At 37.5% G+C, this 12,530-nt stretch overlaps 2 protein-coding genes across 2 annotated transcripts; both read right to left on the bottom strand.

Annotated features, from left to right (window-relative positions):
• Nucleotides 1-3,137: 3,137 nt before the first annotated feature.
• LOC141617787 (bet1-like SNARE 1-2) lies at nt 3,138-7,222 on the bottom strand. Its single transcript, XM_074434934.1, has 6 exons — nt 7,044-7,222; nt 5,885-6,035; nt 4,651-4,707; nt 4,505-4,564; nt 4,325-4,410; nt 3,138-3,473 (listed from the first exon to the last, which is right to left on the bottom strand). The coding sequence occupies exons 1-6, from the start codon at nt 7,055-7,057 to the stop codon at nt 3,452-3,454; spliced, it is 390 nt and encodes a 129-aa protein (XP_074291035.1). The 5' UTR covers nt 7,058-7,222; the 3' UTR covers nt 3,138-3,451.
• Nucleotides 7,223-9,759: 2,537 nt separating this feature from the next.
• Nucleotides 9,760-12,100, bottom strand: LOC141617786 (protein PSK SIMULATOR 1-like). The gene has a single exon (XM_074434933.1). The coding sequence runs from the start codon at nt 11,728-11,730 to the stop codon at nt 9,979-9,981; it is 1,752 nt and encodes a 583-aa protein (XP_074291034.1). The 5' UTR covers nt 11,731-12,100; the 3' UTR covers nt 9,760-9,978.
• Nucleotides 12,101-12,530: the final 430 nt, after the last annotated feature.

The raw sequence follows: 12,530 nt of genomic DNA, 5'->3' as shown, positions 1-12,530 counted from the left end.
CTGGCGGTGTGGAGTATCTGTTGCGATGGGTACTCTGTGGAGTTTGGTGATGGAGACTGGGGTTTTGGTGTGTTGATTGAGTTATTTGGCATTTGTTTCATATTGGTTTGTATTGTGTAATTAGTACTGACCCCGTTTAATTGTTTTAAAAACTGTGGTGATCCTTTCGGGAATGGTGAGCACTGAGCAGTTGTTGAGCAGATTTGATACGATGCTTTTGGGCTAGTTGGGATGAGTCATCACTTGGCATTAGAAGAGTCTTCCGTTGTGTCAGACAATGTCCGTAGTTGTTCAGTTTTATTAGTAGACAGTTTGATTTTGGAAGTTGTACTTCATTTAACAGTTTTGGTTTGAGACATGTAATCACTTAAGCTATATTTATTTTTAAAGTACGTTTCGTTATTGTCTTATGATATTCATTGCCTCGGGTAACCGAGATGGTGACGTTCTTATACCTGAGTGGTCCTGATAAGGCACTTGAAGTATGGGGGTGTCACACCCTTCAATTGCCACCTTAAAATTGTTAAACTCAAATTTTAAATTATGCTTGTTTAATCAATAAAAGCCACAAGCTCCCCTTTTTCCGTTTCAACCTTAATCTCTCGCGCTCCTCTCGACCTTATTTACTCTGACGTTTGGACCGCACCCATGCTCTCTCATGACAAATATAAATACTACGTTATATTTGTTGACCACTTCACTCACTATTGTTGGCTGTAACCATTAAAGAAAAAATCCGACACATTTCCCACGTTTAATCGGTTTAAAGCTATCATTGAAAAAAAATTCAACAAACCCATTCGTCAGTTTTATTCCGATAATAGTGGTGAATATAAGAAATTAAATCCCACCCTCTTAGATGACGGAGTCACTCACCTCACCTCTCCACCGCACACACCCGAGCACAACGGGTTCGCAGAACACCGCCGCCAATACATTGTCGAAACTGGGCTCGCTCTCCTCACACAAGCCCATCTGCCTACCACCTTATGGCCGTATCCATTTACTACGGCCACTTATCTTATAAATCACTTACCATCCGCTACAATAAAAAATGAGTCTCCATACAAAATCTTTTAATCAACATCCAAATTATCATAAGCTTCGTTCATTCGGTTGTCTTTGTTATCCATGACTCCGTCCATACACCACCCACAAACTCGACCCAAAATATACTCCTTGTGTCTTTGTCGGATACTCCACAACGCAAAGTGCATACCCGTGTCTTGATCCTTCCACTCACAAGGTTTACACCTCACGCCATGTTCGGTTCGTTGAGACCAAATACCCGTAGTCTGACCTCACCAAAAATTCGACCCCAGCCCTACCTTCCTCCACCTAATGGTGCGAACTCACCATACCCATCCTTTCACCCACCCTTCCACTTCCCCCGACACCACCTCGCCCTCGTCTTCCCCTACTCCTGCCTCTTCTCAACCAAACGACACAACCTCTACCTCTCCCTCAACACCTGTTTCCAACACCCCTATATCTCAACCTGTCCCGAGCCCTACTCCACCACCACCCTCTCCACCTCCGCCCCATATCCGCGCTGTCGCCCGCCTCTCAAATTACATCGTCAAACCCAATCCCAAACACGCCAAAATAGCCCTCATTCCCAGCCCCCATCTCACCCCTACCACGACCAAACAAGCCCTCATTGACCCTCGATTGAGAGCTGCCATGATTGACAAACATAATGCTCTTCTTCGCAACCAAACTTAGACACTGGTAGTCTGGTACCTCACCATCTCGCCCCCAATATTGTTGGATACAAGTGGGTCTATCAAGTGAAATACAACCCTGGCGGAAGCCTCAAACAACACAAAGCTCGATTGGTTGCCAAGGGTTTTCATCAACAACCGGGCATAGACTATTCCGAGACTTTCAGTCCCGTTATTAAACCTACAACAATTCGTCTTGTTCTCGGCCTCGCTGTGTTGACGTTAACAATGCTTTTCTCCAAGGTCACCTCACCGACTCCGTATTTATGGAACAACCCTCCGGTTTCCTCGACACTGATAAACCCGATCATGTTTGAAAACTCAACAAAGCTATCTATGATCTCAAACAAGCACCGAGAGCATGGTATACCGAACTCAAATCCTACCTTCTCACCTCCGGTTTCAAAAATTCCGTCTCTGACCCATCTCTTTTTCTACTTAATACACCCACAACCCGTCTCTTTGTTCTTGTCTACGTTGACGATATCATTGTCACTGGACCAAATAGCACTCACATCAAAACGTTTATCTCTCAAATATTCGCGAAATTCTCACTAAAGGACCTTGGTCCCTTATCCTTCTTCCTTAGTGTTGAAGTCACACCCACCAAAACCGGCTTGCACCTAAACCAAACGAAGTATCTATCTAATCTTCTTCACAAATTTAAGATGCATGAGTGTAAACCTGTCCCTACACCTATGGTACTATAATCTTATAGTACCATGAAAAGATTGAATTGAATGGTTACACTTGAACTCATGAATTGTAAATAAATTAAATGGATGAGAATCATTATCCCAATCTTATCAATAGCTTGACAGTGGGTCGCGGGCCTCAGTGGCAATAGTTTTACGGTTGTTCCAGGGTGGGGACCGGGTAGGACAATGCGATTCCTCGATGATGGAGGAAGGGCCGCTGACAACAATGGTGAAAACAGGGCAGTTAGCGTGACGACATTAGGGTGGGTGTGGTGGTGGAAGCCGGAGGGATAATTATGGTGGGTGTTAGTTGATTATGGTTGATAAAGGGGAAAATGGATGAGATACTCTATGGCCTTTAGGAGAACGAGTGTAGAGGGATTTGGGGATAAGGAGAGGTTAAAAGGAATGATTGTTTTGGCAAAACCAACACAAATAAAGGGAAATAGGGTTCTCATTCCCTTTGGCTTTCCTAAGATCACCTTACCAAACAGTCCCCAAGTATTCTTAGCAACTGAGATGCCAAGGGATTATCTGACATAAATGATGCAGCGAAAAAGGAAACTATACTCCCAAGTAAGAAAACAGGTAACAGGGTTCTAGTTCTAGATGTCAGCTCATCGACGAGTGAATGGTGACCAAGGCGCAAGGCAAGATAAAAAATGACCGTCAATATCAAAATTGGCTGTGTGACCCAAAAAAAAACACGGAAGACTTTCATCATTCGTTCTTCCACTCTATATCATCATTGCAGTTTAATCAAATGTGGCCGAAGGGAGATTCATTCTCTTAATAGATCATGTATACATTATACATATTCTTATGTCAAAAGAATGCATCTTTTCACCATTATACAGTCTCGTCTAACTCCCCTTGGTCACTATCATCAGCCTGAACTTCGATCCTGTGACTTGGGGAACTCAAACAAGCCTCTCATTCAGCATCATAAATCTATTAGCGTCAACTATGTATCAGACAGATACAATGTGATATCACTACTTGCATGCAACCCACTATCGGCTTCGTTTTTCACATGACATGACGATAGGTCCTGTAGAAAAAATAAATACAGGGCAAGGAATCCAAATTATTGACATGGATGAACAAATGCTGGGTTGAAGGAGTTGAACATTGAAGGACTAAAATCAAATCTGCAACATCTAAGGTTCTACAGTACATTGGCTTTGTTTTTCACATGACATTCTGATTTTCAGACCTCAGACTAACCATATTTATAAAACTATAGAAACACATAATACCTTAATGAAAGCCTCGACTTTGATTTCTTGAGAATGCAGTAGCATTAACCTCAAGAGTGAGAGTTTTGACACTCTCGTAGATCTTCTGGTCTTAACTCACATCCCGACTAAATAGGTGCTGCAAACCAATAAGCCTCAGACCGGGTTTTGCTCGCTCTACCCCCTATTGTGCAACTTAACGGAAATAATTAACCAGATGATATCCTCTATTTGACTCTCAGACAAAACATCCTCAGAATTATAAATGTCATGAAGAGTATTTGTCTGACTCAACATTGACAGGATCTGCAAATGACCCGACCCCAAACCACCAATGCCCAACATTACCAGAATTGACTAATTTACATAACACAAAGATTATCTACTTGAAAAATAACAAAGCCAAAATTGTCATAAACCAAACCTGATCGACATAAAGCAACTCGTACCACACCCAAATTAGACCTGAACTCAAAATGACCTACTCCCATGACAAACCAAAGTATTTTTTTCCCCCTTTAATGACCAAACCCGGCCTTAATAACCATTTGAGAGGTCTACATTAAAGACACAAGGCAAAAAGTATTATCCAAACATCTAATCAAACTACAGAGTGTATAGACTACAGCAGGAAGAAAAACTAACAGCATTAGCACTTAGATACCTGATTAAGAAGTAAAGTAACATAAATAGTGCCACAAGGAACCCCACAAGCTTGCACATTGTACGGCCGGATTTCTTTTCAAAAACCTATGATGTCAAACCATTAGTTTTACCATTTAATCTTGCTGAGAATCTATTAGACAAAGTTGAAGAAAAGCCATGTGAAATGTTGTTTACTGACCATCTTGAAGCGATTGACAGTTCCTGATAAAATTCCTCTAGAAGCATCCATTCCACTCCCCTACATCACCCTTCACATTCATAAAATGGAACCAAACAAATGCCTCATATCATTAATTGGGATCAAAAGCAGAATATACAGCATACCATTTGATCCAGGAGACGGTTGTGGCCAATAACTTCATCACGTATATCACCAGACAACTAAAAATGGAAATTAAAGCACACGTTAAAAATACCCACAAAAAGCAACCAGGCAAGTGACAACTTAACCAAAATTTGTTCATATCTACAAATACTAAAAAGGTAAAGAGTTTAAAAACCAATCATAATCTATCAAAAATCCAAGTATACTATAAACCCGTTAAACATACGTCCAGGATCAGAGCAAAGTTAGCAATAGAGGGGCGTTTTGTTTGCAATTTTTCATACTCTCCTATGATTTATCACACTAAGTACGAGCATCAAAATCATTAATGTAGATTAGTACTTTTGCATCACAAATAGTCTACACCATAACACCAAACTAATCGTATCCATTTACTACATTATCACCAAATAGTGCCTAGAAAGAGGCTCCTGCTCAAAGCGAGTAATGGGAGAAGAGAGTGCACAGCCTCCCATGTATTAAGGCGGATACTTTTTCCATGTGACGCATAATAAACGACTGTAGAAATGAATAATATCTTTGCCACCCCAGCAGGTAGAAATGAACACTGTCAAAATTGTTTCCAGATATCTTATAAGTTAGAACCCCTTCCCTCTTTTTCTTTTCTCTGAATTGCTGTAGGGCATTAGGGCCTGCAACACTCCATCTGGGACAAAGTCATATGTCCACTTCATATAAGCCTGATGAACATGATGTTCAAAGAGGCAGAAACTGTGACTCTTTTGAAAAAACTACAACCTTATTAAGTCATTTTCCTTCCAGAATCAGTATGATAAGAAAAATATGTACTTAAAAAGGGCCACATAAATGAATTCACGATAAATCGCGTTACAGAAAAGAATCAATGATATAAAGTATAAACTCGAGACTGTAAGAAACAATGCTGATTCAATAGATTCTTGAAAATTCAAATACTAAAAATTCAATCAAATAAGACAATAAAAATGTCAGCTAGATCAAACATAAAGGCAGAATAGAAGCATCAGACCTCCTTATCATGAATTTAAGATTCCTGGGGAGAAATTAATGACCAACAAATCACTTCCGACCACAACAACATAAGAAGAAAAGTGGTCAAAAATAAGAGTTATCTTTCACCGTCATTTTCACGATAACGTAGATAGCTTGGTTCTTAAATGCGAGAAGAATTTGTATACTAGTAAAACAAGGACTTCCTTATATTGTTAAGGGCAAAGGGCTCGAATTAGTTACCTGTTTAAGAAAGAATACACGATCCTTCAGTGTATCAATAGCTTTGTCATTATCATGCTCACTGATGTCACTTGAGTATGATGAGGAAGCTCTAAGACCACCTTCTTCAAGACCATCATCAAAAAGACTAGCTTTTGACGAACGGTTCTCCCTGTGTATTACAGATAACACCAGCATAACACCGCTTAGAAGATCAAATGAAAACACCAGTTATCTTTTCTTAAAACACATTCTCGCTAGGCATTGCAACTAAACCACAAGTTCCCACAAAGGGCACTATAACAGGAATTTGCATAGGGAAAAGAATCATGTATCTCCTTCATATATCATCAATCAAAAGGCCAGCTAAATTAACTTAATACGAAAGGGCCTAGTCATACGAACTGAAACCCTCGAGGAGGAAAAATTCCACTTCGTACAGCCCAATTGAATAATTGGTAAGAGGGGTAGCTAAATGTTTATGATTGATCAACTTTCCCGGTTTGATCAATGTGAGTAACTCATTTACGATTTATATGGGTTAGAGCCAATCTCAAGTCTCAACACACCACCTTCCAAAATACATACATTTACGACCCTCGACTTCATAGTCTCATATCGTCTTCTGCCTACGAATTTTCTCTTTAATCTATGTTTCTCTTTTCTTAAGCTTACCATGGACTCAGAATTTTTTTACATATATATATCCTTCAAGAAACGATCTCAGAACCCAATTAACAAAACCCATTATTGTTATCACTCAACAAATGATCTAATTACAAAATTACCCACATTTCACACCATATTGTAATCACACTAAACATTAAAGTAGCTCAATCAATTAAAACATTTTTGTTTGTACAACTCACACCACCCCAATCATCTGTTTAACCTTTTTATTCTTCGCCCGAGGTATTTTAATCAATTGTAAAGAGATGATTGAGACGGAACCAATAATTATTTTTTAAAGTGGACGTTTGATTGCAGCCCTATGGATCACAGTTTTCAAAATGCAGCATTTCTAACAAGTCCATCAAGCAAAATTAATTTAGATCCTACAATAATACCAAATACCTTACAGATAAACTCCATGATATCCCAAGAAATTGCCCAAAAAACCTCTCAAGTAAAAACAATCACAATTAACAAAATGAAGATAAAGAATTGAAAAGGGTTTTACCTTCTGGAAGTCATGATGAACAAGAATTCGGTGTGCTAGTTAAATGGTACGGGATAAAAGACGGATCAGATGATTATTTCGTCATATGTGTTGACCTCCATTCTTGGAAGGAAAAAATAAAGTGCAGGATGTAACTTGCAGTTGCAGGCTTGCAAGTTGCAACAAAATGGGCTTATGGTAGTTTATGGGCTCAACCCAATTGCAAGTTACAAAGTCTCTCCTAAAACCGTCTCTAAGGGCTTGCTTGGATTGAGGGTAAAGGGAGGGAATGAATCCCCCTACTACTAAGAGAATAAAAATTCTCTTAGTTTTTCCTCCAAAAAGTATCTACCTAAATTAGGAAATAAGTATCATAAAATTATCTTTTTAATAAATATGGTTTAATAATTATAACTCTAATCTTTTTATTAAATTAATAATTATTATTTTTTCATTAAAATTAAATAAATTTAGTATTAAATTATAAATTAAAAGTTGTTAAATTTTTCAATAATGCAATAAATATTAGTATTTTAGAGAATCACTTGACATCCCCTTTTTACTAAAAAAAAATAACAAATCTCAAAACTTTTTCCGCCTACGTCGCTAACTACTACTAACAGTACTTATAGTATATTTCTCTAATTAACTACTCCCCTAATTCATTTTAATGATATTCTGATTTTGTACACAATAAAAGTAACCATAAATATATGTTGTATAATTGAAAATAGAAAAATACCAATAATTTAATTGTTAATTTTTCTTACATTTTCATCTAGAAAAACCGTGTTATAGCACGAGAGCTACACTAGTATGAGAGTAACACTTAAAGTGCATTTTTCATGTTTGGCATGAGAGTAATTATTCACCTCCTGAATCTATTACCCTCATGAAAGGGTAATACATTACCCACCCTCGCTCCTGGGTAATGATTAAGGGAGTAAAACACCTACTCAGTAATTATTACGCTTATGCCAAACCTATTATCAATAAACTCATTACCCAAGTAATTAACTTTCCCGGTAATTATTACCCAATTAAAATTTACCCCCGAAATTATTCCCTGGATTCCAGGCAAGCCCTAAGAAGTGGTGGATCTAGGGGGTTAGTTAGGATGCTTGTCCCGCTAGACAATAAAAACCGAAAGATTTTGTTAAAAAAATTCAAAATTTTACTGGAATTGCCTTATGGCATCATTTGTTCGGCCCCGCTGAATTTTTCGCCATTCAATCTTAGCTCTGCCACGGTATCAAACACTAATTATACTTAATGCTAGTGAGTATATGAGTTGTTTTAGATCCATTTCATACTAACAAATTACATCACTCTTAAATAAGAATTTGTATTGCTATGATATTTAACGTAAGTCATTTTTTTTTTGACAATAGTAAGTCATGTTACTTAAATATATATAAGGATTTGACCTAAACAAATAAAGCAACCTTTTCATTATACTGGAAAATAGGAAACACAAACTGTTCATTTTCAAAGTTTCTTATTCATAGTGTCTAGATTAGGGATGATAATTCGAAATCAAACTGAAATCGAATCGATTTATATGCAAAAAATTTGATCCAAACCCAGCTTTTAAAAACTCATACTCAATCCAGGATTTGAAAACCCATATTCAAATGTACTACTAGAAATTGGAACCAAATTCGAACCCGATCCACTCATACCTGAATCTGATCCAATCAAATTTTTATGGGAAATTTAAGACTTTATTAAATTGCAAATTTCAATTTTTCTGATATAACATGAAATTTTGTAGGATGAAATTCAATTTTGGATCACGTTTTGGATTATATATTGTGCCGGTGGACTGATTATAGAGTTGAATCGAGTGTGGTTTTGGAAAAGATATTTTTTGAGGTATTTGATTCGTGAAAATGTTTTAGTTTCTTCAACTTTCAAAGATATCAATATTGACTTTGATGCGACTAAAGGACCAAATATTGAGAGTTTGAGACTAATAATTCGTATTGACCAGCAGGTCAATTTTGAGTGTTCAACAAATACTCTGTATGTGAACTGAACACCAACTATTCACCAACTCCTTAATGAAGTGGATATATTTCTAAAATGTTGACATTGTATTGAGTGAAGGATTCAGGTTTAGAATCATATGACAAAGGAGTCAAAATTTCCCTTATAAGATGGTTTGGCACACTGCCACACTAACAGTCAACCACTCAACCTGTTAGTTTGTACTCTATAAATAAAGTTTAAACCATGAGTTTATTTATTTGGATGAAAATAGCGAGTTTTTGATGTCGTTGGAAGAAAAATCGAGTTTCAAGCCAATGCAGACCATGCCGATCACCTGGAAATACATCTCATGTGCCTCAACACAAGTGTAGATAACTTTTTTTTTTTTTTTTACAGAGAGCAAATTGTTTTAGTAATGAGGCAACATAGAGCATGCTCTTGCCTCAACATTATCTCATTTCTAAAAACAGCACAAAATAAACAGATTAAGAAAAAGCATCACAGTTTTATGTCAGAACTAAACTCAGAAAACATGCACCACAGAATTTAACTATGACATGGACATCATAAGTAAGCGCATAAACAAGTCACAAGAAGACACTGCTGATTGCATTATGGAGTAGGTTTAAAACTAATCAGCTTACTAACCACAGATATCTGCAATATAAAATTTCAGAGAAGATATTAACTCGGGTAAATCGTCGCTATGATAGATTATGGCCAGAAAACTAGGAATAGCAGAAGATTTAGGATAAAAATAAGAATTTTTTTTTTCTGTAATATACTATGTACATATTACATCAGCCAGAAGAAAAAGAATACTTCCTCATTAATGATCAAGAAATAAGTATGTACTCGAGAGGAGTCAAAATCGTTCAGGCTCATAATAAAATTCATTCACAATCCCTAGTGTACAAATATGGAGCTTCTACAAATCTGCAAGATACCCAAATTCATGCCGTAATCAATTTAGACAAGAACCTTGGCATTGCAATTGCAGTTGCCACTCCATCCAATCCCCAAAATCGAAACTAGCAGCACAATCCAACAGAGCATTTTGTTGATGTTCATAACGGCAGATATAATTCAGACCGACCAGTAGATCACATATAGCAGCTTCTGTCTTCTCCCTATCAGCGAAGAAAAGGGTTTGTAGTAGCAGAACATTTGTTCTTGTCACAATTTGTTGTTGCTCAACGTTTCGCTCACTTTGCCACCGGATCATGTTATGTGCCAACGGAGCTAACCACCTTAAAATCCCGTCAAGTGTCTCTTTCCAATCATGAGCTAATGCCCCGTCATATATAGCAAAGTTCTTGCAATGTGACCTAAGATTAACCCGCAATGACTTTCTCAAGCTGTGAGGCAACATTTGATACAAATCATCTCTAGCCTCCTCTCCCACCAAATGTGGGTACCGAAGAAGCTTCTCTATAACTATAATCACATTAGCATAGTGAAGGGATAGAGCTGAGCCCCCAACCGTTGACGGGGTAGCATGCGAGACCAGCCTACTTTTAGAACCCACACGTGAGGCATCCATCGAATAGGGTAGTTGCACTTCTTCCCGACTGTAAGGAACACCATTTTGAGAGTGCGTAAGACATCCTGAATAAATAGACTGCTCTTTCTTCACGTCATTGAAAGTAAAGTCGTCATCCTCGTCATCAACTCTAGAAGCTGAAGTACTAAAACTAAGGCATTCTGTAAAAATCCTCCCAGGGCTAGGTGCACAAGGAAAAACAAAGTCCATCTCTCTTTTTTGCAGGCTCGGTCGAGGGCTGAAATTTGTTGGCTTTCTTTCCAATCTTTCAATAGGCGATGGTTTAAACCTGTTCAATGGCTTCAGAATCCGCAAATCCTCAACATTCATATCCTTCTCACAACCTTCTACCTTGACTAAAACACCACTAACAGTTCTAGAACCTCCTCCAACCGACACAAGAGATCTTGATACACCACTCCTACTACAACTCCGAGTCAAATCCACATCAGCATTACCAAACACAAAACAAATCCTAGCATAAAGCGTACAAACCGTCCTAGCCAACAGCTCAACAACCTTATCATACGTCAAATTCCAAAGCGAAACCTCCTTCAAATGTTTAACATCCTGCCTTTGCCAAGTCACCTTCTGTTCAAAAGCGCGACGACAATCGACATTTTGATTCAAATGAAACTTCTTGGTAGACTCCTCTAACTCACTCAAAACCTCCAATTCCCTAAACAACTTAGTAGTAGCATCAACATACCTCTCCATCTTCCTAATCATATTTTCCATATCCTTAACCAAAAACCCTAATTCTTTCACCTCAATTTTCCCACTAATTATATCACCATAAACATGCTCAAACCCTAACAAAACTGGTTCACTACATTTCTTCCCTAACCTAGAAACAACCTCAGCTATACTATTCAAATCGTTTAATCTCTCAACATAAGCAAGCTCTATAAGATAACATTCATCAAAAGATACCAACTTTTTTACACCTTCTGATTTAATTATCTCATTTTTAAGCTTAGAGATCTCTGTATCACATACTGATTTATGTAAATATGCTAATTTTGACATAATATTTGCTATTTCAAATGATAAAATTCCAATTTTGGGAGATGGGTCTTTCTTTTTAGTACTAATTTGATGTAATAAAGTTGAATTCTTGAAATTGTTACTTACTTGATTTCCCATTTTGAGTAACCAAGGTTCTGCAACCATTTCTTTTTTCCTTCAAAACCCAGAAAAATTACAACTTTTTTTACAGAAAGATTTCAACTTTATGCAAATTTAACAAAGGAAAAATGTGAGGAATAATGATTTTATGAATTAATAAGTTGTATTTGCATGAGACAAGAGCAATGAGAGGTATAGAAGAAAGGGAAGGATGGTGTAGGTGTGTGTTAATGGCGCATGTTAGCAGAGGGGAAATTGATTGAGTGGAGTAATGGAGGAGAGAGGGGGGAAAGGGAGAGTGAGAGGAGTTATTTTGTTTGACAATGGAGGGAAAGAGAGAGCAAGAATTGATGACAAAAGGAGTGTACTACTCTAACATCGTTGGTGTTTTGGTGTATGAATTTGTAGGTGTAATTTGTGGGTATATGGAGTCGTTAATTTAAGTTAAATGTGATGTGAAATTCAAAAGTTAGAGGGCTAAAAGTAAACCTCCCAAATGGGTAACAATTGGTCTCCCTTGTGACGGGTTACTATTTATGACGGATATTTTGTGAGTTAAAATGGTAACAAAATGGGTTAGTGGAGAAAGGAGACCACATGAATAGTGTTGCAGAGAGAGAAAAAGTGGATACTTTGTGAGGTAAAATGGTATCCGTCACTCAAGAGTGACAGATATGTGCCGTCACAAACAAGAATTTGTGAATGGGTAATTGGATTTTTTGCGGATCGGATATTCGGGTATGTAGATATTAGATACAAGTAGTAGATGTTAGTTATCTAAGCTGATAAAGACATGAGAGATGACATTCATCATCTGGGATTATAACTCATCATCATCAAATTTG

Source organism: Silene latifolia, chromosome X (genome assembly GCF_048544455.1).
Source record: "Silene latifolia isolate original U9 population chromosome X, ASM4854445v1, whole genome shotgun sequence".
Classification (NCBI taxonomy): Eukaryota; Viridiplantae; Streptophyta; class Magnoliopsida; order Caryophyllales; family Caryophyllaceae; genus Silene; species Silene latifolia.
This window is presented reverse-complemented; position numbering and strand designations above follow the sequence as displayed.

Excerpts from the sequence above, each read along its gene's own strand:
- LOC141617787 (XM_074434934.1), bottom strand. Across the intron at positions 4,708-5,884 it reads GTGTATTCTTTCTTAAACAG|TTGTCTGGTGATATACGTGA; the intron begins GTAACTAATTCG and ends TTCCATTTTTAG. Across the intron at positions 3,474-4,324 it reads TTACTTTACTTCTTAATCAG|GACCTATCGTCATGTCATGT; the intron begins GTATCTAAGTGC and ends TTTTTTCTACAG.
- LOC141617786 (XM_074434933.1), bottom strand. The coding sequence starts at position 11,730 with ATGGTTGCAGAACCTTGGTTACTCAAAATGGGAAATCAAGTAAGTAAC.